This window comes from Phallusia mammillata, chromosome 3, assembly GCF_965637545.1.
Source record: "Phallusia mammillata chromosome 3, kaPhaMamm4.hap1.1, whole genome shotgun sequence".
Classification (NCBI taxonomy): domain Eukaryota; kingdom Metazoa; phylum Chordata; class Ascidiacea; order Phlebobranchia; family Ascidiidae; genus Phallusia; species Phallusia mammillata.
In genome coordinates, this window is record NC_137254.1 from 22,166,642 (window position 1) to 22,193,875 (window position 27,234).

At 35.9% G+C, this 27,234-nt stretch overlaps 2 protein-coding genes across 4 annotated transcripts; one reads left to right on the top strand and one right to left on the bottom strand.

Annotated features, from left to right (window-relative positions):
• Positions 1 to 750: 750 nt before the first annotated feature.
• LOC145218903 (uncharacterized) lies at positions 751 to 8,555 on the bottom strand. Its single transcript, XM_080086302.1, has 11 exons — positions 8,339 to 8,555; positions 8,078 to 8,227; positions 7,815 to 7,979; positions 7,158 to 7,334; positions 6,536 to 6,686; positions 6,066 to 6,228; positions 5,247 to 5,383; positions 4,730 to 4,895; positions 3,805 to 3,975; positions 3,154 to 3,302; positions 751 to 1,013 (listed from the first exon to the last, which is right to left on the bottom strand). Exons 1-11 carry the CDS (start codon positions 8,450 to 8,452, stop codon positions 823 to 825), a joined length of 1,734 nt encoding a protein of 577 aa, XP_079942428.1. The 5' UTR covers positions 8,453 to 8,555; the 3' UTR covers positions 751 to 822.
• Positions 8,556 to 9,210: 655 nt separating this feature from the next.
• LOC145219108 (uncharacterized) lies at positions 9,211 to 27,177 on the top strand. Of its 3 annotated transcripts, XM_080086486.1 has the most exons (39): positions 9,212 to 9,383; positions 9,507 to 9,623; positions 9,888 to 9,959; positions 10,070 to 10,214; positions 10,289 to 10,397; positions 10,569 to 10,674; positions 10,783 to 10,887; positions 11,059 to 11,170; positions 11,338 to 11,396; positions 11,583 to 11,699; positions 12,002 to 12,284; positions 12,343 to 12,419; positions 12,490 to 12,591; positions 12,693 to 12,870; positions 12,942 to 13,054; positions 13,355 to 13,492; positions 14,416 to 14,542; positions 14,867 to 14,946; positions 15,084 to 15,219; positions 15,291 to 15,403; positions 15,557 to 15,646; positions 16,080 to 16,203; positions 16,426 to 16,490; positions 16,593 to 16,673; positions 16,985 to 17,431; positions 17,940 to 18,034; positions 18,270 to 18,366; positions 18,950 to 19,081; positions 19,280 to 19,334; positions 19,664 to 19,795; positions 20,039 to 20,179; positions 22,024 to 22,151; positions 22,530 to 22,565; positions 23,088 to 23,226; positions 23,557 to 23,708; positions 24,329 to 24,409; positions 24,816 to 24,933; positions 25,994 to 26,079; positions 26,529 to 27,177. In XM_080086486.1, exons 1-39 carry the CDS (start codon positions 9,366 to 9,368, stop codon positions 26,574 to 26,576), a joined length of 4,554 nt encoding a protein of 1,517 aa, XP_079942612.1. In that variant the 5' UTR covers positions 9,212 to 9,365; the 3' UTR covers positions 26,577 to 27,177. The 3 variants fall into 3 exon arrangements, with proteins under 3 accessions (XP_079942614.1, XP_079942613.1, XP_079942612.1); XM_080086488.1 differs by lacking the exon at positions 24,329 to 24,409 and having other exon boundaries at positions 9,211 to 9,383; XM_080086487.1 differs by lacking the exon at positions 22,530 to 22,565 and having other exon boundaries at positions 9,211 to 9,383.
• Positions 27,178 to 27,234: the final 57 nt, after the last annotated feature.

Below are 27,234 nucleotides of genomic sequence, written 5' to 3' on the forward strand. Positions count from 1 at the left end.
TTCCATTTATTTCAGTCAGAAATGTTAAAAAAAATAATCTCTTTGTCTCTACAAAAACCGGTCACAGTTAAGTACACCTTAGCCCTTAACACAACTATGCAAGATAATCAAAATATAGTGAAGTTCATGGCTTAATTTGCGTACAGTTAAATAAAGTTTGCAAAAAAACTGTTTAGAAAAAGTAGTGCAGTTTGTTCATGCATTTTTGCCTAGACTTTCAGTAACGTTAATAGAAAAAGTTTAATATTTGAAAGGCAGTCGACAATTTGTTCAAAAACAACAACAATTTGAGACAAAATCTGGTCAACTTTCGCAGGAACTGTTGCTACTTGAGAAACTAGATTAATTCGCAATAATTACTCCGTCACGCTACAGTAAATCGCAAGGCATGTAGAAACACAAAAATCATACATATTGATTTTAAAATATTTAAATCTCAAAAGTTTTTTGCCTTTATTTAGCTGTAAACTCTAACGCAGTATCAAAATGTACCATTGGGATGGTTTAAAACCTATTCACGTGTAGAAAGAACGTTTCATTACCCAACAGCTATTGTTGCAAATCTTCCAATTCGAAAATTTTTTGCCGCCAAATTCCGCTCATTCCTGGAATCTGTCTGCAAAATGATTCGTAGAAACTGTGATTTGATACTATGCGAAGTATTGGTTTAGCGGAACAGATTAATTATGAAGTGCCGCTTCCACTGTCAGTATACTCATCGGGAACTGCTGTTAAGTGAAAAAATAAATGCACAGTCAAGTATAAATTGTATTTCGCTTCTTAAAAACTAGACGTAAATTTCTACGAAAAATAATTCGACGATTATAATTTTCCAACAGAAAGACTTGAGGATTGGGATCTCGCACTGGTTGAACGACGTGCAGAAAATGGTGTTGGTCCGGTGTCGCTGTCCAATGGTAGAGAAATGGCGCTCCTTTGCAAGGCGTCTTTATGAAACGGTCCCATGTTTCGTTCAACGGCCTGCAGAACTGCCTCCAACGCCTTGGCATAAGCTAGGGGCAAGAGTCGAAAATGTTTACACTTTAATAAACATTTTTAATTGAATAAAATTTTAGTGTGTACTGTGAAGTGATGTGGTTTTGCAAGTGTATTCGCCCAAATCACAATTACGCCGCTTCAGTTGCGGTAGAACAATTTGTTTTTCAGAAAATCAAACCCATAACAACAATATTAATTTAACTCGACGTTTGGATCTTTACAAAGTTAGTGGCATATAATAACCAACTGTTGAAACTGATATACACCGCGATTTGTCAGTGTTTTTCACGGTCTCGAATCATCTTTATCTTAGATCTTATGTAAGTAAACTTTCCAAATGGGACTTCCATGTTGCTGGTGTCGAATCTTAGTGTGATGTAGTACTTTTTTTATTTGTTAGTTGAACATTTCATGTAGGATAATATGGATTTGATTTATACCGAACGAACAACGTGTGGTTTTTGACCAAGTTAAAATATGTAGGCTAGGTCATTGAACTTGCAGGTACGACTTATTGCACAAGTGTAAGTCCGACAAAAACAATTTTAAACTTTTTAAACAAAAATTAGATTTTAGACCAGGGGTGGGCAAACTTTTCAGTGCAAGGGCCGCATTCAAAAATTAATAATCTTATCGGGCCGCATGGTTTTTCACCAACGGCCGCCAATTGCTTGCTTGTTGTTTTAAAACAACTGATGTAAAGAATAAGGTTTGTATCATATATATACCATTTGAAGTCGCCTAAATTGCTCTGATTAACAATTTCTAACTTGTGCATAAGTTTAGCTGAACGGAGCTAACTGTTTATGACGTCATAAACTGTATTGTGACGATTTGCAGTGCCCGTTTTTTCGCATTGTTTGTACATAATAAGCGGATAAAAAGCCTGGCGCATGGTTACTAGACTGGTAATCTTTTTTCCTGTCCCACGAAATCTGCTTTAGCAGTTTGAAAATCAAAATATTTAGCAAAATAGATTGCGGCCGCAGGTTGTGCACCCCTGCGCAAAATTATTACATAGTATATTTTCAGCTTTATGAAAATACGTTTGTTCATGATTGTACAAACATTGGTTGAAACGCTACAATTGTAACTGTTTCAAAAAAACAAGCGTTTGTTGCAACAAAGGCGAAACCACGTTTTTTGTTGATAAAGTTCTTGTTCCAAAGTTTGGGCGTCAACAGTGCAAAGTGGGCTGTATTTGAAAACGTGAATCGCTTTTACTTTTATCGAACGAAGAAATTGTGTCAAGTGACGATTTGCATAATAACGTGGCAGGCTAAAGCACGTGAAAAGTATCTGTGTTTAGTTCCAAAGTATCGTGCGGGTACAGATACTGCACATGATATTGGTTTTGGCAAGTCGCACCCCCGGTATTTTTAAAACTCTGCGCCTGTGCTCATAGTACTATTCAGCGTTACTCGGAAACATTTGGCGGGCCGCATGAACTCCTTTGCCGGGCCGCATGCGGCCCGCGGGCCGTAGTTTGCCCACCCCTGTTTTAGACGCTTGGTATCGGTTAACCCAGTGGTTCCTAACCGGGTTTCGATCGAAAAACAACGAAATTTTGTTGGCAGCAAAAACTTATTACTTCATCTTTTTCATGTTTGTGTACAGATGTTAAAAATACAATGCTTCATTTTGGTAAAAACTAAAAATTGCCGGAATTAAAGCAATCATCAGCAAGATGCTTGTATTATTCTGTTAGAATTTAACAAAATGACAAACAGTACTTGTTGCCACTACGTTTGAACAAAAGCTTATTACGACCCAGCAAACAAAATGGGTTAAAAACCTAGGATGTAACTTTGGGGTTCGACCAAAGGCTAAAGAATATCGTAGGGGTTCGGCCGTTATAAAAAGGTTAAGAACCACTGGGTTAACCCTAATTCGACCACAGTAAAGCAACACAGAGTTTTGTTGTTAATGAGATCAAAACAATGGAAAAATTGGAACACAAGAAAACTAAACTAAATGAAACCGGAATTGGTCTTGCTGCATGTGCAATTTCTAAGTGAAAACCCTTCTCAAGTTCAATGCCCTAGTGTGTGCAATAGATTTTTTGTATTTTGGTTGGTTAATGTCTGTTTTAGGACTTACGAAAAGAAACGATTTTGAGATAAAGACTGAATACAGTAACTTTTTTGAACCTACCTTCATGATTTTTGTAGAAAAGACAATTATTGGCACAGGTGTCTGGATCTGTCTGCCAGAAAGTGGATGCACACATACATAATGGTGGCAATTCCATCTTGTTCTGCTCAACTCTTTCACGGAGCTGAGACTTCATAGCACGAACGAACCTTCAAACAATTACCGAAAAATATTACCAGTAATTAATGTTTATCAAACTTCACGTAAGGAAAACTTTTTTCCAATCATACAAAGAGTTGTAAGTCGATTTGGGATTTTAACGGTCAATTTCGGGCTTCAGTTTGAATAAAACAGACTTCATTTAGGCGTTGCTTTGAACTCAGTTACACTTGTATCGTAATGTTACCCAGATAAATTTAACTTTGGAGCCTAATTCAGAAGGTAGTTTCTAACAAAATCGGTTCGGCCCTTAATTTAACGCTGGAAAATCATTATTTTATTAGTTAGGGTCAAACAAACTTACAGAGACGTTGACCATATAATTATAATTCGAATGGTTGTGCTGCAGTGGTCAAAAACACAAGCTATTTCCACGTGATATTCAAACCACCGGCTTCAAAAGAAAAACGCATTTATTCTGATATCATCAACCGTTGTGTTTGAATGATGCTTTTTGACAAGCGCTTTGCTTAAATTTGTCTTTTTAATTACCTCAAGTCCTGTTTCTCCTTCCGCACTTTTGTTTGTTTCGCTCTGGCACGCTGACGTTCTTCCTTCTTCACTTGCTGACGTAATTGCTCGTCCGCTATCCGGATTGCGTCCACCTGATCACGTGACTTTTGTTCGATTTCGGCCCTTTCACGCTCTTTGGCCTCCCGAAGCCTAAAAAACAAATTTACGATGATTGTACGTTAACTACAGTTTGTCTGTTGCCTTGTGATAATATATGCTCTGCCAACATGTCTAGGTCCTATGTTACAGTAAAAACTTTACAATTTTTGTCTGAAAAGTTGGGGTCTGTTAATTTGTTTCATACGCAAGGTTTCATTGGTGACGAAAATGCGTTAAATATCGTCTGATGATGAATTCACACATAACAGTATCTTGCAAGGAAATTTGTCAATAGTATTTACAGTATTTTCCAAATTTTGTAACGAAAACCAATACTATGCAGGAAAGTTAAACTCAAGGGCAGTCTTCAATGAGTAAAACCGGCGAGATATTTCCGGTCATGTTAATGTTATGCGTTGGGCTTGGGAAATCACGAAGCATTGGGCATTAAATTAAGATATTTGGTCAATTACCAGAGGTACAATACAGCCAAATCTTGAACTTGGAAACATTTGTACATCTCGCAGATTCAAATAAAAGTATTTACAGTAATCAGCAACATGTTCAGATTATACAGTAAACCTTGGTTAAACCGGATTCGGTTAATCCGGATCTTCTCCCAATTCGGACAAAATTGGAGCTAGAAATGATTTGTAATGTGGTAGAGCTTGAATTAATCGACATCGGAACCTTGTCTAATCGAGACAGATTTTTGTTCCAAACGGGTCCGGATTGAGTGACTAACCAAAGTTTAGTGTAGTTTTCTATCTGTTTTTGTTGTATTTTGGCTGAGAATTTCTCTAACCTTTCAACACGTTGTTGGTGATCACGCATCCGTGCTTGTTCTCTGGTTCTTTCCCGTTCCGCATCAGCAAACACTCGTCGTGACAACCACCTCGCTCGCTGATTAGCTTTCCGCTCATCCAGTGCGACAGCACCCGGGTGAAGTACAGGCGGTTTAAAACATTCCACTGCTCAAGTAAATACAATAGATTTCAGTTCACACAAGAAGGGATCAACGTTACCGCTACAGAATTGAAAGGTTGTGGGTTCAAATCCCGCCAGTGTTCGATATTTTTGTAAACACGAAACTTCAGTTATTTATCTTTTTTTTAAAACTTTTTATAATCCCATGTACATGAAAATCCACCAAACGCAAGAAAACACAAATTACATTTTAAATAGATATTTTACTTACCTGAATTTGACAGTAGTAAATATAAAAAATGTTTTGTAACAAATACACCAGTTTAAAATTTCTTGTTTAAGTCTTATTGTGACATAAGATTGCAATAAAGGTTGGGAAAAAATGTAATAAACACCTCCAAGTTGTATCTTTCGGCCACCGTTTCTCCTTGGCACAATATTCTCAGATATTCTTAGTGGCATATCTCCCGCCTCTGCTGATTTGCTTACGTGGTGAGATTGAACAGGCATATCATCACACTGAACCACCTCACTGCAGAAAAGCGATCATTATTAAAAAAGCCCTTATGCTGAACTTGTCCAAATGGTCAATTTCTTGTCATCAGATCATCAGATGCATTGGTGAGGCCTTATGGGTAGAAAATATTCACAACAAACTCGTAAAAAATGTGTTGTGTTGGTATAGTACCAAGCATCCGATGTTAATGCTTAGTAAGTGAATTTTTACTCAACCTTATGCAAAGTTTAGTATATTTTGGTCAAGCCAAACCTTCAGATAAATAGGTGCAACCTGTGTAACAATTTACTTTTTTCTAGCTGGCGAATTTGTGTTTTGCTTAAAAGTGGTTCCAAATTGCTTACCAGCAGTTGTAGGTAAAAACCAATCGTCCTTTAATTGGTAAAAGTTTATTATAGATAGTGTAATTGGCATGGACTTTTAGGGCATGCCTTGTGCAATCTTGTGCTAAAATTACTAATACATTTAACATGTTTATGAGGCAACATGGAATATTGTATTGATGGTAGCTGTTGACATGTAGCCTATATTTTTGGATATAAGTGGTACATGACAGATTTTATGGATATGAGTTTTATGCAGATATATACTGTATGCTATCTATAGGTGGTGGGTTAGAAGAAAAAATGGGAATCACTGCGTTAAAACAATAGCAGTATAACTAGTGCCCAAACACAAATTGATAGGTATTGAATACCTTTTCCAGTGGTGGGAATCAACATTAAAATGTACAACACTGGGTATTTTAGAGGAAACATGACAAGGTGGAAGGTGTAATGAGTCCCCTGCACCATCATTCATGTTTGGAGCTGTAGAAATATCTGTAAGCCTCTCAGAATCATCAATTTTTGAAGATAAATCTACAGAACAACTAAGATTAAGAAAAATAAATTATAATTTTTGACCAAAAATTACCTAAACAAATGATAACTAAAAATGGTGTCAGATTTGCTACATACTAAACAGAATTTCATTTACAAACTGTTTTGCTAAGATTTGTCAAAAATTTCTTATTTAAAATTTTGAGCATGAACATAAAGGAACACCTATTTTCGTGGAGGATAAACCAACCAATAAACTTTAGTTGTAAGTCCCACAACTGAAAATTGTTAAGGCTGGAATACAAATGATTCAACCAAACTGAAATAATAAAGTATTTTTTCTTACTTTGAATAATTGACTCCTGGACAGATTTAAGGGCAACATCATCTGGTGCTGATACAGCAGGAACAGTTTGTACTTCATGATCTTGCTCATTAGGAATTTCAGGTGCTTGGTCTTCAGAAAAATCATCTGCCTGAGTTCTTACTGCTGATTTCTGGGATGACAAAACATGCAATAAAGTTTAGATTGAGCTTTTAGATTGAGGAGAGGCACCAAGTCAAATGTACAAGTTTAGTACTCAAACACCAAAACAGTGTTTATACCAGAGTAAAATGCATGAATTCAGCATACATAAATTATAAACTACGATGTATAATTATATAGGTATAAATAAAATGAAAATCATTTGGAACACCAATCTAAAGAATTTTATGATATTTTTGCCCTTAGACACTCTTCTCATACATAATCCCCAACTAAAAGCACTCTAAAACATTCATAAACCCTGAACGTAAATTTCTTCTGTAATCAATTTTCTTCTGTAATGATGTTTTCTGTTCATCGAAATGTGTTTTGCAGTGAAAATTGAGGCGAATCAATTTTATGTTGTTAAACAAACACTGACTCATATTGTGTAAATTTCCATAGGGTTTGAAATGTGTAAAATGTGTACCAGGAAACTCACATCTCGAGTTGAACTTGTTCCCCAAACTCCCCCTGGCAGGAGCAACTTTGTTGAGTCTTCATTCGAAGATGGTGTAGGTTTGCTAAGAGGAGCTATAAGATTTTGCACCAGACGTTTTCTAGCCTCTTTTACCAAACCTTCATGCTCTTGTGACCTTTCATCCAACTTTGCAATGGGCTAAAAAATGCACAGGACAAAAACTTCTGTTAACCGCTATCATGCCATGATGGTACACAAAATAGCAAAGCACCAAACTGGCCCTCAAACTTTGGGCATTAAATAACTGGTTCACTTAAAAGTAAAAATGATGTTGAGATTTGTAGACATTAATGAACTAAGTATTAATGTTACACTTTCAATATAGCTAAATCATTTAAGATGTAAAACCTATACTATTTCAAAAAGACTTGTGTTACAACAAAAAATGATTAAATGTAAATACTGCTGTCATAAAACTGAAAAGACTTGTTTCTGGGAATGAATGGTGCATCAATGAATTTACTTTAATTACCAACAAACAATTCAATTAAACCTCAACAACTATATGTTTTGGTATGCCTATTCTTTAGAATGCTTGTTTAGGGCATTAATATCAATGGTGAAATTAACATTTGAAAAGAAAAGAAATGTCAGACCAAATCACAATCCTGGCCTTACTTGAACTTTTTCTGGAATGTCTGAATAGGGAAGCTCCACAGCTGAAATCTTTCCAGAACAATCAATAGTAATTGGGTTGACATTATATGAACACCTGTTCTTCTTTGGTGTAGCTTTTTCTGCTGCAGAAGCGCTTCGGTACAACATATCAATTTCATGCTCCATCTAAAAACAAAAAATAGTTTTAAACAGAATAAAGTGAACACCATCTTTTAAAGAGAAAAATAACACATATTTGTTACAACTTGTTTTTCTTTGTTTACCTGTTTTGTTTCCATGTTTGCTACATTGCTTCTCTGCAAATAAGCAGCTCTTGTTACTCTTCGTTTAACATCCTTTTGAAACTTCCTCAGTCGTTCAGTTTTGTCTCTGTTAGCTGCATTAATTCTCTGCTCTTCAAGTTCGGCATTATGCTAAAAACAAAGCAACAAAATGTCTAAATATCAAGTTAACTCCATCAGGTTGTCACAAACTAAATGTAGCAGCATAAAAAAGTTAGAACTGGTTAAAGCAGTAGAACTTACTGATGCTTCGTTTGTTTCAACGTGGGGTTGAACTTCAATCCAAACTCCATCAGGTACCACAGGTTCAGGTCTGGTTCCAATGACATTTAAATTAACAAGTGGAAGCCTATTCATTTTAGGGCAGTTTCAACTAATATCCAAAACCTACCAAACGCTATCTTTGCTAAATCGCTGTACAAGTTTCAATTGTTGGTCACGAAAAAACGTTTGAATGGGGATTTGTTCCGCACCGGTGAATACAAAAAATTACAACGGTCACGCATGATCAATCTTTTAATTTTATTTGGCCCTTGGAATTATTTTGTGATAAAATTGTAAAGGTAAATGTATTTAAAATGTTTGAACGAATACATGTGCTTAGACTTTGCAATATAGCACGATAGTTGTAATATTAAATTTTGTCTGCAGGCCATTTTTGTAGATTTGTGACGTCAAAGTACAATAACCAATCATGCCGCAGCAACGCTTGGGTGACTTTGGCGCATAAGCTTTGAACCAAACCAATTGATCGAATAGATTAGAATAGAGAGACTTTGTATTCATGGAGATGACCGTCTTAGGCTAAATTAGCCACATTTTTGTCTGTATTAAAGTGCCGATAGTCGCTGCATTTTGCTTGACTTTGTATACGACAAAACGGCAAGCTTTGACGTAAACCTAATACGGTCGCTTGTATAACGTTTTTTTTTTGTTACGTTTTGTAAAGTATTTTTTTGACCAGCTTTACAATAGCACTATTGTTTGTTTGTATCGTTGATCATTGCGTTTATTGGTCACATAATACTATGGAAACATCAAATATTCTGTAAAATGTGCAGCTGTTTTGTTGTATTGCGTTTTGCAACGTTATGCATGTTAATTGTTAGGATTTGTTACCCTAGCAACAGCACAAGCCACCTATCTGTTTGTTGTTTTCGTGACTTAATAGTTGACATATTTCATTCAAAACTAAAAAAATAGTTTGTTGGCTTTTAAAATATTTTTTTGCTGATGGAAGTTTTGTAGTGCAAATTGTAGCACAAGAAAAATGGATGATGACGAAAAGGTACTTTTTGTCCCAACAATTACAAATTGATATTTTTTACTACTAAAGCTTTTTATTCTTCTCTTTTTCTGTTTTCATACAATAAAAAAAAACAATGAACATTGTTTTTGATTTTTTTTCTAGCCTTTGCTTATGCCAGATGATCGGTCAACGCTAATATCTGGTTCACCTGCTCCTAACCATGCCTTGCAACTTGTAGACCAACTAACACCTATATCCAGAATATTGCAAGGCCATAAAGTATATACCAACTATTCATTGTTTGCTTTCCTGTTAAGTAAAACAACTATAAAGTTCATGCGAATTCTTGAATTGTAATACTGTTTCGGTTTTTAAAATCTAAATGACAGAAAGTGTGACACTAAGATTAGATTGTTGGGTATGAAAACAACGTAATTCAATAAATATATATATACCTACAAACTATGCATACATTTTGCTGTTTCCGAGTTTTTTGAAAATTGTTACTAATATTTGTGTTGATAACATGTACTTATGTTTTAGACTGTGGATATTTGTCAAACTGATTCTCCTGGACTGTCTCCTGCACCAGCAACCCCTATAAACATTTATAAAGTAAGTTATGTTTTTTCATTTTTGTACACAACACAAATGATTTTTGAAACCCTGTTAGATAGTTATCAATCGTCCTTATGTTATATTTATATCTACATATTATGCAACAGATGAAAATTCAAGAGCTGGAACACAAAGTGGAAGTGTTAAAAAGGGATAAAGACAGGTTACAAACAAGTTTAATGTCAGAGCAACAAGCGAAAGAAAATACTGAATGTATAAATATAGAAATGGAACAAAGAATAAAATTAAATGGTAAGTTTTCTCACTTTGTTGTGGTTATTTTTTTGCATGTTATGTCTGCATATTACAAGTATTGTTTGATGTAGATCAAAAGCTTGCACGGAATAAAAAAGAAATAGAAGAACTACGACAAGAAAATGATAAAATGTGGTCTTTGACAGAAGAAAGAGATGACTTGTTTCACAAAAATGCTGTGTAAGTTTGCTTAGGCTCTTGAAATACTACTTGACAATGGTTGTTTAGGCTGTAAATTCCATCATTAAATAATTGCCAGAACCTAAAATAAAATCTGTTTTATTAAAAGTAAAAAACATAATTTCAGAAATGAATATTTTTGTTTTGTATGCAATAAATTGGTTGTTTTAGATATCGTCAGCGTCTTACAAAACTGAATGAACAAGAAGATGAAATTGCAATCCTCCAAAGAAGTGTCCAACATTTAACAGAGAGAAATTCTGAATTGCAACAAGAGGTAAATGCATTAAGAGGCTTACATATATGAAGGTTTTTTGCTAAATGTAATCGGTTGTATGCTTTAGCAACTATAGAATGGGTGGGGCTGACCTGTTTTTGTTTACAGGTTTCAAATCTTAATTCATGCAAGTCTGACAGAAGACAGTTAAATGAAACAATTGCACAACAACAGTCCACGATTGAGGAATATCAAGTTACCTGCTCAATGCAAGTAAGTGTCTCCAATCACATTTTTATTAAGTAAACCAATAATTTCTGTCACATTTAGGACATTATTATTGATTCTCTTTGTGGTAACAGAAAATCTGACTGCAACTTTTTGAAATGTCTGACCCACTATGACTTGACATAACAACCCTTTTGACATTATAATATACTTTAGGAACAGCAGCTTAAAGGTCTGCTTGAAAATGAAGGCAAGCAAAAACAGGAATATGAAATGTTAAAGGAGCTCTTTGATGCACAGAAACTTGAAATTAATGCAAATGGGACAGGTATGATAAAGGCTTATTGTAGATCACAAGTTCGGGAAATGTTTATTTCCAGGCTGAAATCAGTGTTAACAGTGTTGTAAAAACAAATTAATTTCGCTAAAAACTTCAGTGTCTAGGGGCTTATTGTAGACTAAGAGTTTTGTGTTTTAATTCCAACTTGTTTTCAGCAACCCCTGATGGCTCATTCTTTCAGGGTGAAACAATGAGTGTTGTCACACAAATTGAGGTACTTTTTTAAAGTTTTTGCTGTTTAAAGTGTCAGCAATTGCTTCGTTTTTGTTTTTTCTTGGTTTAATTACAGTTGCTTTTTTGTTCATACTATTGGTGCCTGTCTGTTATAGCAGTACTGTTTGTTAATGTGTACATTCAGCTAAATAATGTTCCTATGTGTATAAATTCATTGATCGTTTAGGTCCAAGAGCTAAAAGAGAAATTGGATGAATTACAAGGCAGTTGGTTGGAACCTCAAAAGGTCGTTGATCTGAAACAAAAACTGGAAGAAAGTGTTAAAGGCATTTCAGCTGAAAAGGTGACAAATATAAACATAATAGAACAACATTGAATAAACGTTCAAGATACATGAATATCTTTTTTAACAAATGGGTTTAGATATAAGATCCTAACCTGTGGGTAATTACCACAAAAGGGAAAACTGGACAGTTTCTTAGTTTTGTGTGTCACATTCGATAATTTTAGTTTTGTAAAATGGGTTAAAATGAAAAATTCATCTAGTTATTCTTGGGGACAATGACCATGAAAAGGTTAAGAACGAATGGCCTGAACTATACTTCAAATGTAGAAAACTCTCAAACTTTTGTTTTTATATCACAGGCCCGATATAAGGAATTGTTTCAAGACTACGAACGGCACCTAAAGACCATTAGTGCATTGGAGTCTGAAAACCAAAAACTTCATGAAACAATTAACGAAACAAATGAAGAATTTCAAACTGTGCAACAAGATCTGAAAACAATTAGTAAAAATGCAGACTCTGTCATAAAAAGTCATGAAGAAGTGGAACAAGAACTGGATTCAATAAAACAAAAAAATGCTCTGCTTCTGACAGATAAGGAAAGCTTGATCGAAAAGAATGAAGCCTTGACGCAAACAATATGTAAGATAAAATCTTATAATAAAAAAGTTTTTGTTTAAATCATGTTTATTTTTACCAGATAACTGCCATGGGACATTTAAAAGTGTGAAGTCTCAATTAACTAAAATGTTGCCTGATATGGAAAATGCTAACCAGGTAATACCTATTTTTTTGCAATCAGTGTAAAAGTTCCGTTATTACAAGATTTTTTGTATAAATTCTTTAGGATTTATCATCAGCTGAACAAAATGAAATCTGTGTTAATGAATTTCCATCACAACTTAGTGAAGTTGTTGAAGAACTTCAAACATTTATACAAGATATAAAGGTATTGTTTATTTTTAAGCAAATTTTCAACTTAATATATGTGAAATTGCTTTGATGGCAAAATTTTCATAATACTAAACAATTTGTATGGTTTTATTTTAGATGGAAAATGCTATATCCAACAAGGAAAATACTGAGCTATCAGATCATATGACCAGTCTTAAAGACGAAAATAAATCTTTTGTAGCATCTCTTGAAAACTTGAAATCGTTACTTAACACTACAACAACTGAACTTAATAAAGAAAAAGTGGAGCATGCTAATGTACAGTCCAAATTAGGTTTGTAAAATGTTTTGACCAGTCAGATACTTTTATTTACCAATATTTTTTGCTTGTTTTTTTGTGTGCAGTTGATCTGAGTAATGAATATTCTGAATACAAATCAAACACAAACAAGGAAAATGAAGACCTGATCAATGAATTGCAACAAGTGAAAGCACATTCGCTTGGCCTACAAAATGAAGTATGTTAGAATAAACAAAAAAATGGGATTTAAATAAGAAAATATTTCAAATCTCGATTCCTAATCCCTTTTTTGCCAACATTTTGGATACATTTTTCCAATGTAAAAATTAATTGGCTAATGAGGACAGAAAAGTATTTTAACCAAGTAATGAATGAATCTAAAGGAAAAGTTTATAACATTGTTGCACATTCAGAACATATATTTTTGAAAAAAAAACTGTTTTAACCTATAAATTTAAACCAAGCACTTCAAAACTGTGTTAAGTGTGCTAAAAAAAAACTGTTTTTGATTATAAAGAACAAGGAACTTCAGCAGAAAATAAAAGACCATTTTTCGACAATACAAGCTATGCATACAGCATGGTTAACTCCTGAGAAGGCAAACCATATGTTGACTGAAATACAAAACACCAATCGGAAAGTAATTGAACTGGAGGTATGTGGTCAATTTGCATATCTAATATTTATTGAAACTCCTATACTTGAGTTTTGACCATCAAGCATCGCCGAATGATTCTTAAAGGGGAGATTTTCCATTTGTTAAAGGTTAATCAAAAGCGTTTATCAGCCAGCACAGCAAACAAATTCATATTTTTTCTTTAATTTTGATGCTTTCTTTATAAGTCTTATCCAAAAACTTGCATTGTACATAGTGATGGGACGGGTACCCGGTACTCGGTATCGATGGTATTGAACGATTTCAGTGGTATCGATACTCGTACTCGGTATCGAAATATTTTGTCTCAGTTTTCGATACCAACGTGCGAGTACCGAAGGCCGATTTACACCATAAGAATACGGGCAACTTTATGCCAATATTTGCTTCGGACAGCACAAAATCGGGAAAAAGTTCCGCCAGTTTACGTATATATTTTTTGCTATCACTTGGTGATTACATTTTTCGGCGTGTGTGTGTGCACGTCTGTACCCCGACCATAGTAGATAAATTAGCCAGTGATATACAACTAAGTACAAGACTACACTTAAGTACTCGGTAATCGTACTCGGTATCGAAGGTATATACATGTGGTACTCGGTATCGGTACTCGCTTCAAAACCTGGTATCGTCCCATCACTAATTGTACAATATAATTATAAAAAACTAAAAATTTTTCATCACTGTAGTTCCCCTGAAGCAATTATGCAGACCATCAATGAGGACAAACTCATGTATGAATCAGATTATTTAGATAGCCTTGTGGCTAGGCTTACTATAATTATGTACTAGAATATTAAATTTAGGTAAATGTAAAAATGACAATGTAAATTTATTTTATGTTACCTTATTAAAACTGAGACTACTCTTTAACAGAACATACAATGATTTTTATGTAAATGTATGTTGGTATTTCTTGGCAGGAAAAATGTAACACACAGGCAGACCTGTATGTGGAGGAGGTTGCCACTCTTAAGACGCAAGTTGAGAGTTTAACATCAGAAAATGATCGTCTGTTTACAACTCTGGAAGATTTACGGACAGAAAGAAGTAAATGAATAATAATGACATAGTACATAAGTTGTGCCTTAATTTGTAAAAAAGAAAAAAATCTGTATCTACACATTAACTAGCAATGTAATATTGGAGAAGTTAATTGTTACATATTGCACAGTTTAAATAATTTCGAATTGTAGCAAGCTGAATAGGCATGCTCTTTTCTTTTCGCGTGTGTAAAAGACTCAGTTGCAAGTAAATCACAATGTATTATTTGGCCAAAATGAATTTTTCTAAAAAAGTTGCTGAATTCGGTCAAATAAATTTGGCTTCAGTACTTCACTGGTATCAACTAAAAACGGTGGTGTTTTTCTATAGATGATGTTGAAGAAAGGCACTCAACAAAATGTGAAGAACTTGAAGCAAAGTTGCAAGCAGCTTATTGCAATAATTCCCAAGTAAGTCCACTTTACCAAATACAAACAGTATACTAGATGCAATGCAAATACTTAATGCTATTTTTTCTGCATGTTTGCCACATAATTTTTGTTCATAAACTTTTTTGTTGTTAAAAATCATAAATGTGCTTTTGTAGGAATTTGCCAGTCAGTTAGAAACTCAACAAGCACAATGGAAACAAGAGCTGGAATCACTAAAAGCAGAGCTAGAAGAATCTGAAAATTTATATTTCCAAAAGTGCATGGATATCGCCAAGTTAAAAAAAGAAATTGGTAAGCTCAGTTAAAAATAAGGTTATAGTTGTGCCTGTATATTTTGGGAACAAAATGATGCGACTTTTCAGATGATTTGCAAGCGAAATTCACAATTGAAACAGAAAAAAATCAGTCATTGCAAACAGAAAATGATATTTTGCAAGAAAGTAGAGATTCTGTGGTGAAAAAGAACGTAGAAATGGTAGGTGGTGTTTTGTTTGTGGTTTTTAAGCACACAAAAATACCTAAAGTAAAAAAATCAGCCTAAATTAATATAGGCCAACTGTATTTGGCTCGCAACAAGCCATCATAAAGATATAGAATGTAAGGAAAAATCTTTATGCTGTGATTGCAGTTGGCTGAAAATGCAGACTTGACCCAGAAGTTACATGAACTAAACTCATTGTTGGGAAGTCAAGAGCGTGATTATGCTGATCTTAAACAGGTAAAATAACTCATAGAAATTTGTATTTTAGCATTCCCAGGGTAGAACTATGTTGGAAGCATGATTATTGCTTTGCATAGAATAGCCAATCTGGAGCTATCCAAATGTAACTTGGTTTCATGTGTTGCAATCTTTTAGTTAACTGTTACGGCACATGTGCACACTCTTCAATTATTTGTTGGTAGAAATCACAGTAGTTTTGTTAAATAGGTGGTGAAAAAACGACAGAAAAATATTGTCAGAATGAGTTTACAACTTTATGACTTCAAAAAATGGAATAAGATGTGGTATTATAGATTTGATTTGACGATTTAAAATTTTTTGTTCTGCATTAGCCATAATTACAATGTATTATTTGTTTTCAAACAAGATGCTTTGCAAGCTATTGTGTGGGGTTTCTATGCATGATGTAACAAATTTTATGTTTTTGAAGGAATTTTCTGCCAAAGAATCTGAGTTGCAAAGAGACTTGGACGAAATGAAAAACAAATTCAATGAACTACTGCAAACTCTTCAGGAAAGTGAATCCAAAAACAACCAAAGCAACCTTGAAAATGGTTTGTTTTTCAACTATCCATAACCAGTTTTCTGCAACTAAAGTTGTGCGGAAATTTGCCGACTCAAATTTTAAAAAAAAACTGATTTTGACTCTGACCAAAAACAAAGTTCTGTAAATTGTTGAATTTATCAATGCTTTTTGACAATGACTTCGCAATCCCGGTTACGTTGCAATAGCAATGAGTTTTTTATTCATTTATCATAGCAAATTTTTTTTTCAGTTGATGTTTCCTACAACGAATTTGAAATAGTTGATGACAATCCTACAGTAGAAGCCAATGACAAGGTAATGCCGCAAAATAAATCATAAGCAAAAACACATAAGTGAGGCAGAAAACATGTTTTACTGTGCATTGGTTCCTACTGAAACATTGCTATTATATTGCAGCTAATTTTGGAAGATTTGAAAAATCAGCTGATTTCTGCCAACACACGAATTGAAGAGTTAGTGCTGGAACATGCACAGCAGGTACCTTTTTTAATACAGAAACCCTAAAAATTTTGACCAATTTGGCACCATTGTGCAGCTTGGTTAGAGAGAACCTTTAAAAGTCATTGGTAGAATTTGGCGAACTTAGGCAATTTCCATCTATTTAGTCTAAAACATATCTCTTTTTAACACTTGGTGACCAAGTATGTGACATGTCAAATTTATTCTAGTTGCTATATAAATCCACTACCACAGTGTTAATAGGAACATTGTACAATATATGGTCTTGAAAAGCGACGCACAATATAAGTTCTTTAATAGTCTTTTCATCCTTTTATTACTCTTGGCAGAAGGAAGAAACGTTGTCACAATGTCACGCGGACACAGAAAATTATACAAAGCAAGCGGATGAATTAAACGGAAAGATCGTTGTCTTGGAAACCGAGCTCCGTCACAAAGAAACTGCTCACAGTGAAGAAATTAGTCGCGCTTGGGAAACCATTGCACATCGAGAGGCGGAAATTCGTCGCTTGCTGGAAAAACACAAAACCGAGCTACTGCGCATGCGCGAAGAACGTCAGGAGGTTGAGGAGCGCGTCACGGAGTTCGAGAATCGTTACGTCACGGCTCGACGCGAGATTGGAGTAAAAGAACATGAAATTGAAACAAGTGATATGAGACGCAAAGAAGTCGAACAGCAGCTCGTTCAGGCGAAGATTGAACATAAGTTTGCTGTCGAGAGACTTGAAGGCGAAACGAGAGAGTTGCGAAAAGAGAAAAAGGAGCTGGAACACCAGGTGATCCAAAATATTGTTTTTTGTCCTGGTTACACTAGAGTTTGTAAACCTGGCCTTAACTACAGCATCAACTTGTTTAGTGACCAATCTTTGTTTATAGTAAAGCCTTTTGTAGATTAATATTAATGTACTGTCATTGCGTGCTTAGTACAGACGGGTCCGTTTAGTCCAATAATCCAAATGGCGTGGTGTAGTGAAACTATAACTTCTTCGCCTAATCCAGATTGCTTATGCGATTAACCGAATTCGCATGTTAACTACCATATTTTTTTAAACAATCGATCTACTGAACCGCATCCCAAAAAATCAAATACATTTTTTCATGTTTAATTGCCTGTAAATTCAAGTCACATTACCATTATCTCGGTACAATAATAACAAACGTTAGGTTAACATTTGCCATTTGCTAGGTTACCAATGCTTACAAATGGCGTTAAAAGTGTTTTGATATGCATACAACAAACAAACACGAAATTTTACCATGTTTAATGTTGTATTTACCCTATAGCTTGAAATCTCCGGGAACAAATCGGGTCATTACGAATCCCAGATCAAGAAAAGCGACGCTGATCTTGTTCACCAGAAGGTGGAGTACGAGAGCAGGTGAACATAAATCATTCCACACAATGCTATGAATATTATTCTCCACCATGGTTTAACGCAACTTATAGCCGAATGCCTAAAAAGTTTTGTACATAAATGAATGAAACTTGAAATGTACTAAAAAAAACTGTGTAACGTCTCCTTTTTCAGTTCGAACAACCGCAATTTGCCACATATTGAACAATGGCCCATTGACGTGGTTAACTGTACGTAAACTTTATGTCATGTGTTGCAGAATTATTTCGCTGGAGGGAAGAATAAAACAGCTTGAATTTGATCTCTCCCACTATAAGAACAGGAGGTCATCCGTCAATACATGCGACATGAATGAGGTGAATACATTTTTACTATTGATTTGCTTATAGAATCATTAAGCACGAGTACAGCAGTCCAGAGTTGTAACAGACCTAAAATTGGAGCCCAAACCCGGCCCGAACCCGAATCGTTTTTGAGAAGCCCGTTCAGGCCCGAATGTTTGATTGACAGGCCTATACACTGAAGCCTTAAGAAAAACACAGATAACAAACACAAATGACAATTGGTCTTGAACAGGGCGTTTTAGGACTGTTTGACAGTTAAAAAAGTACTGACACAGAGTGTAAAGTCGGCCCCGAATCAAGCCTGTTTTTTGAAGAAACCCAAGCGAGTCCCGGAAAGACTCCTGTCGTGGGTTTGAATCCTTCGGAGGCTAGATTTTTTTAGCCAACGACTTGCCATATGGAAATGCTTGGTGACCGACTGATTCGGTATAACGCATTCAATGGGCCTGGCGTACTGTACTGTAAATCAATGTTAACGCTGACAATACGGTATCTAAAGTTTAGCCTATTTTGCCACTATCAAGAATATCTCTTATATTTCGTTGGGTCGTCTTTTGTGAAATAAATATAATTTAAGATCCTTTTATGTTCATAGAACGGCACGATTTTGACTCCCAACAAACTTCTACGGTCACTGAGTGAAGATTGTCTTGCAACGCCAACTAACAAGTTGGAATTCCGTGACAGAGTGAAGTGTTTAAGTAACGATTCGCTCAACGATTCCTTGGTAAGTTTTCATTATTTCCATCACGTTAAAAATCAATATGCTTTAATATGAAATTTAGGCAACTTATACTGTATGTATTGAAAGTGATAGGTGTTCAAAGTTGCATATTTAGGCTATGTTTTTAGAGTTTGGTTTGGGGGGTGTCTATACTGCTGCTATTGATGAACACAGTTTTTATTCTTTTTTACTACTTTACAGGAATTTATCAAGCCACATCCGGTGATGCACCATGTAAGGGGAAACACCTCCAGCTGTAAGTTGAATTTTATGAATGAGCTTTTTCACCGGACTCTTGAATTTATAACCATTCAAAGCAAATATGCTTGGACGATCACTAAAGCTATAATTTAGTCGATTTTTAAGCTTCTTTACTAAATGAGTAATTGAAGACCGACATTCCCAAAATTGCCGATGCAGCTATTTTTTAAAGCTGTTACGTTTGGTTTGTTATCATTTCCTGGATTTGGGTTTGTGAATATTAATAACTAAACATTTGTCATCAAAAATTTGCACAAGCCTGGAATTGCTTTCTGTACCTAATTTTTTTAAAAACATCGTCACACGCTGTATTTGTTCATGCAGTGAGTTCCACTTTGTCACTGGACACTCCGACTAAATCGTCCCTTAGTCGCAGCTGTATGAGTGTAGAAAGCAGTATGCTTGGACTTCCCAACAACCAGCAGCAGCAGAACAGTCAACCCCCGCACGCATTTAGTAAGTTGGAATGTGTTTTGTACGCACCAGTGCCTGTAAATCATACCGCGTCAGGTCTACAAGGTTTATGAATTCAAGTTTCAACTAAAAACTGTACATTTACGAGTTAATTTTGTGTCATTTTTTTACAACCTCATTATTTTCACCATAGTGTGTTCTACTATATGGGGCTTAGAATTGCTTTGGGTTTGACAAAAAACATCGTGTAATCAAAAAAACGTATTTGTTTTGTTTTAATTGTAGGCACCGGAGATTTAACACAGGACGCATGGCACTTTATGCCATCACCTTCACACGCAAGCAACGTGGAACTATCCAGTAGAAGAATGACGATGGGACCAAGTGACTTCATGCACAGACAAGCGGGAAGGCCAAGCCTTCTAGGTCAGTATCGTTCTTAGCCTATCTCGCTCCCTTTGCACAGACTGCAAAGCCAATTAGGAGACTAGTTTAAGTAACTGGTATTGGCCATGTTAGATAAGCCCAGTTTTTTTCTAATTGTTAGAAATTTGTTTGTAAAAATTGCAACGGTTTTGGGTGGCCAAGAAACGAGCGTCACGTATGACGTCACACCGAAATGACGTAACAAAAGATTTATAAAGCAGGGTTTAGGAGTCGTTACAAATTTACCGATTCCTAATTCACGCTATTACAAAAAAGACTCCCGCTTTGACTCGACCTTAGAAAGTGTGACTCCAGAGTCCAACTCTGACTTAACTCTGTAACAAAAGCACCTTGAAAAAACAACGTACAGTACTCAAAACTTTTCAGTTATAAAAAATACTTGTGTAGTGATACTTCTACTGTATAACGCAATTTTATTTTTTTACGAGCTTTAAAATCCTCATTGACGAATACCTATGATTTTGACATTCTGCGAAACAATCAATACATTTGCTAACTTTAATAGCTTGCTTAATGGTGCCTGCAATACTGACCTTTTGACCCCGGAATTGACAATACCTCAAGTCTTATGTTTCAGGCTTCTCTAGGCGCACTTCATTTGAAAATGAGAAGGCGTTATGGGAAGAAATATCGATTTTACAAAGTCAACGAGCCAGGGATAAGAGTAGGGCTAAACCATGTGGCACGTCATACTGTTTCTCTACAATTTTTGGCCCTTGCCACTGCATGAAAGCTTGTACTATGACTTAGTTTGAATTCAAACTATGTCATTTTTGCTCAATAGGCTTTTTTGAACTTCGAAAACTGGTTATTTAAGACCAGGGGTCACCAAACTACGGCCGGATCCGGCCCGCGAGGTTATTTCATCCGGCCCGCGACCCACATTTTTTGGTTTGCCAAACCGTATTGATACCATTGTAACATTCAACAATTAATCTCGTCCTTACGAAAGTTTTCCTGTCGCGATTTATAGAATTGGTGTTACCTAGTTTCATAGGAATACAACGCCCTGGACCAATCCAAAGCCAGTTTGTTACGTCACAGACAAGCCTACAAGTGTCAATTGTGCGCAAAAATGGCCTTATTTTGTTTGAGGTGACGTAATATACAAGCATTGCTCTTAAGATGAGACTAACTATACAATTTATAGTCGCATCACCAGATTTTAAATGGGATTGTAGAAAGGCCATATCTTGGTGCACCTAGAAAAATCGCCCAGCGGCCTTAGTCTGGAAAGACGGCGCTAGGACATGTAAACTATGCGTCCCGCGCCAATTATTTTTAAACTTATCCGGCCCGCAGTGAAAAAAGTTTAGTGACGCCTGTTTAAGAGTGACAAGATTTTCAGTTAAAAATAGCGCCTACGATAGATCAGGGTTTTTTGGGTATTTTTAATTTGGTTCGGTATTTTGTCCGTTTTCATTTCACGGTGAGGCCTTTCCGTTGTGTAATCCGTAATCAACGCATTTAACTGCAAAAATGGTTAAAAATATTACTAAATTCGCACTAAACGCACACTCATTTCTTGTCTTTGCATTGTCTGGATATTACAAACTGCTGCTCTTCAACTGCAGCAAGAATAACCGCATGTCATGTTAAAGTTTGGGACAGCAGAACCACTAACATGCATGAAAAGCTAAAACATATGTGTGCATTTTACATGCCTGCAATAGATACGCTAAGACTAAAATGTATAAAAACAGCAAAAATGTTTTCATAATATAGACAAAAATAATCATATTGGCTTTAAAAATGTGTTGAACACATTTTGATACGCAGTGTATATTAACCCTTGAACAACTATGTTTTGTGTTGCCGTGTAGGACTGCCTGTGTTGGAAGAACCGGATGATCCCAACTACTCCTGCTCGTTGCAGCGAATCGCCGAACTTCAGAAACGAAACTCAATCCAACCGTCTCATCTTAAATCTTCGTATCCCATTGAAACACAGGTACATACTTGTTCGAATCAAAAAAAACATCAACCTCGATCTGCTAACTTGTGTTACACGAAATACCTAACGCCAAATGCATTTTTTTCATACTGTTTAAAACTTGAACAAAATTAAAATTACTCTGCGTATAGGTGCTTTACAACGGCTGCTTATATCACAGTAAAACTGTATGAATGACTGTAATGTCTAAATGATTTTTTAATGGTTAGTCTACGTGAAATTTTGTAACTAACGGATGGAAAAAAATTTAAATGAAAGCGTTCACTATCATTTGCGATGCCAAACCGCTTCTGTTAACACGACTTCTAACAAACACTTCAGTTGTAACTTAATCATGTGGCTATGCTCAAACTTTATTGACTTCTGATCCTGCAGACCTTTAGCAGCGACGGTTCGGCGCAGAATACCCGTGTAAGTTTAACGAGTGTTCATGCACTTGTGTGTATGTTGCTGTTGTTGTTTGTTGTCTGTTTGCACAATTCAACACATAGATTGCCATGTGTTGGTTCTTGTTTCCACGGATGGTCACAAACGTTCACAAAACTTTTTACACCTAATAATTCAAAAACAAATAAATAGTGTTTAAAATACCATTTACTAAAAATTACGAACCTATGACATAAGATGTTCCAACGGAAATATGAAAAGTCGGTTAAGGCTCTTAAGTTTATCAAAAACGACAAAAATCACCCAAGGCTGAAATGTACCTTTTTGTTAGTTGTCAAAAAAAAAACGGCTGGTCATTGTGGTACAACTACAATTTATGCTCAAAAGTATTCCCACTGCAATATCGAATTGATAACATCGCTTTGTTAATCACTTTGAACGATTCCTTGTTACAGATGACTTATTAACAACTTTCAAATTAGCCTAGCAGTGTTGGGCAAAAGCTCACGGAAATGAAAAATGAAAACACTTCGTTTCTCTACACAGGGAAAGACTCCGAGTAAATGTGACGAAACAATTCGCGTGGGGAATCCCCATGAAACAATGAAGCGGATGGACAATATGACACAACCATCCGAAACACAGAAGGAGGACGCCGCGAAGACCTCGGAACGAATGTCAATAAGTAAGACGAACTGACAGCACGTTTTCTCTTTGTTAAGAAACAGGTTTAGAGCAGTGTTGCTCAGTTTCCTTGTCTGAAACCGAAACGACTTAGACGGGATTCGAACCACCAACCTTGCGATCCTAAGCCGGTTTTATACTATTGAAATCTGTAATAAATTTAAGCGAATCCTTCTGTTGCTTTGGTCATTTGCAGAGTAATGAACTTATAATGTTCATCACTGACAATCAGAGATGTGGCTAAAATTATATTTCAATAAGAGACCATAGCCCGTTATTATATTCTGCATTATTGCAAATTTCAATGATTCTTGATATTCATTTTAAACAGTTCGCGGGTTGCCTGGTTACCGTTCGTCGTCATCGCTGCAGGCAACCAACCGTAACCAACCTAGAATGATGACGTCAGCGGCTCATGGAACAAAACGAAAACAAGGAGCAAGTCTTGTACCTGACATGCAATGGGATATAACATCGCCAAAGGTAAATTTTAATTTGCGAGCTGGGTATAACGGACCAGGTTAAAAACGTATTGGAATATTCTATTTTTTGATTGTATTTTTCGACAATCAGACGGCAGTCCGAGAACTGAAAATTGCACTTTGTCGTTGGCGGGATTCGAACCCAGGATACTCCCGGGGACGAAACCCGATCAGGTTTTGTATATGGGTCAGGCGCGCCAGGCCATTCGGCAAAGTTTCCCGTATTGGAATATTCATGGCCTTTTTGGAAAGTTGTTATAAATGTTTTGGATGCTGTTACAAGCAGTATTTAATGTAGAAAGACTTTTAAAATTTGCATTGTGCGTTGCAAACTTGTAAGCTGGCCCGAAATTGGGACCGAACCCGAAAGTACCAGCCCTAAACCCGACCCGAACCCGAATTGTTAAAAAAGCCCGTTTTAGGCCCGAAAATTGGTGAAAATGCGTCACACATGTTTCCTAATGAGAAGTCGGGCCCAAATCAAACCCGTTTTTTAAAACTGACCCGAAAATCCTGGCCTGGTTTACAACTCCGGTTCAATACAATACCTGGTTATTGCTTCGTCACTTTACCTTGTTGGTGTATAAAAAAGTTTTTTTGGACGTTTTTTTAATAATGCAGAGTCGACGGGAAACAATTGCCGGTCCCTTTGCCACAGCTTCCATTAAAAAGTTTAACGAAAGTAACAGAATGGAAAATCAGGTGGGTTTAAACTTTAACAAATATGCATAAAAGTGTGTGTCATAAATTCAATCTACTTGGTAGTGCGCGGATATCTTTTATCTATCATTGATTAAGATAGTGTTTCGTTTGACGGCTTGGATAAGTATATTTACGCAACTAACTAATAATACAACCGAATATAGCAGATATTATACTAAGCAACGAGGGAGTTATATGTAAGCTATTGCGCCAGGCATAATTTCAAGTTTATAGAGCTTTTCTGGAAATAGTATTTTTAATTTTTTTGCATAAAAATACAATTGCCAGAAGAGCTCTATAAGGGAGTTATGCCATACAAAGGGAATTTGAAGCTTTGGATTTCTTTTCTCATTAACGTGCTTGAAATACTATTTACAATGTCAAGTAATCCTTATTGTTTGTGTAGCGTATTACCCGACAGCAAAGCACGATGTTTGAAATAGCGAATACACCACCTACCAATCTTGCCAACAGACGACGACGGACTAGAAAAAAGTCACCGCCAACTGTTACCGTAACGTCAGGTACTGCCAAGACGTCTTTTGCACTATGCTTTAGGAAAATGGCGGTCATTACATTCAAAATTGCTAAATTATGGTCATTTTATATTAGTATCTGAAAGCGTTTGTAACTAAAAGACCTCAAAACAATCAGTGTGCAAAATTTTAGTGTAAATTAAGAAATTATGCGTCGGCGCATACCAATTGAACATGCAACGGAAAAGCAGTAGCTGTTTTGATGATTTATGTGTAATTTTCGCTTGGTAAATCCAGCGTTTGCAACCATTTTCCGAAAGTATCTTTGTTTGATGTAAAAGCACTAAGCCAATAAATGCTGCAGACAGTGCACACGGTTTCGATCTATATAGAGTGAAGTGCTGTTGGATGGCTACACTGGGCAATACGGCCTATATCTTGTCACCAGCTGCACTGATGAGACCTTTTAGGTCGAAACAGTGTGTACTGTTTGCAGCTTATCTTTGTTCAATGTCGTGAAAACACGAGGATTGTGTACCAGTTTTGTTATACTTAACGTACCTAAAGCTATCCGCTAGCTCAGTGGTTCCCAACCTGGGGTTCGCGGACCCCAAGGGGTCCATGGGATGGTTTTAGGGGGTCCGTGGAGGCAACCATCATTAGTACCATTAACCAACAATCAAATATTTGTAAGTTTTCGAACTGTTTTTGCAATCCTACATACGAGTGCAGACTGTGTATCACACCTTTGCAATGGGAAAAATACTTTTTTTGTGATTGTTATCTCCATTGTGACATCACAACACACATGGACAATGGAATTAATAGTGCTTTGTTTCAAGTTTTGTATTCACCAGAAAAATTATCTCTGTGTTGCGTTGACTTCTACAGTACGGAACATCATTTAAATTTAAGGACTGTGAAGGTTGATTAAAATGCTGCCTAAAAATGTATAATGCAAGAAACAAAACACATAGAAAGATTTCATATGAATTGTATTAAAATTTACAAAAGGGGTCCGTGACTACAAAAAGGTTGGGAACCACTGCAGCCAGACCAGTAGCGTATTCGAAAAAAGGTGAATTAAAAAATATCATAAACTTTACAGTGGCCAGTAAATCGAGCAAAAAGACGCCAGAAAAACTTCCTACCACCCGCCAGCGCAAGGAAGGTGGAAAACGTACACCAAGCCTGGTAAGTAACAAAAATCAAACTTGCAATGTCACACCTACAGTGCAAAAACAAGGCATGACATTGGTAACTTTAACTACTATTTGGGTTGCTATTGGGGTAGCATGGAGTGTAGGTATTTTGCAAATAATACAGTGCATATAAGAGCTATTTTGTCGATATGTATAATATAAAATTACTACAATGTCGAGCGAATGTTATTTTGGATACCAAGACATACTTCATTGTTGTATGCTATACTTAAGAACAACATTTAGCAATTCATACTCATTATGGAAGCGTTGAATTCCGTACGAAGACTAAGCCTTTTTATAAAAATACTGATGGTTCGTTTTTAGTGCGTTTTAATATCTGTTGTCTATTTTAACAAATAACGACCAACAGCTGCTTTCTCTTGCTTACACCTCAAGTTATAAAATGAAATGAATTTACCAACCGTTTGTCTGTTTTAGATGGAACGTATGCGGAAGCCTCTTGGGCGTCTGAATCCAAAAAAGTGATATTTTGTGGTGAAAACCACGTCCCTGTACCTTTTACGCTTGCTTCAAAGGTGTGCACGATTTGCCGAAATTTGATCTGTGTTCTACACTGCTTATTGTGGTTGTCAAGTCCATCAAGTGCTATTGTATTTTAAGACTTATTTCACATGGTATATGAATTTTGTGTGAGAGAAACTTTCCTTTTGCTCTCCTTTTTAAATTAAGAAGAAATTGATTTATTCTGAGATTAAACTACTGCAGGTACTATATAATTCACAAGTTCTTAATCCTTTATTTTATTTGGTCGCTTTTCAAGGTAAAATTCAGGGGGTCATTTTAGTCTGGTTGAAAACCCCTGGTGTAGTTGCGCGTCTGTTAAGCTTGCTTAGATGAAATGACAAACAATGAGTTTTCCTCTTGTATTCTTCTCTCTTTTTCTGACACTTTTTAATTCATAACGTGCACAATAGAGCATTAACGTACCCTGTCGCCTGTAACACCATGAATTTAACGTTTTTATCGCGAACTGCTCTGATACAACTCATCAAAACACTGCTCTTTTTTACTGCACAACTAAATGTTAATTTCTCTATGTAAATAAAACAAATATGTCGAACTGCTATCTTCTTCGAAATTTGATTGACAGGTCACCTTGCTGCACATATACTGACGTGACGTC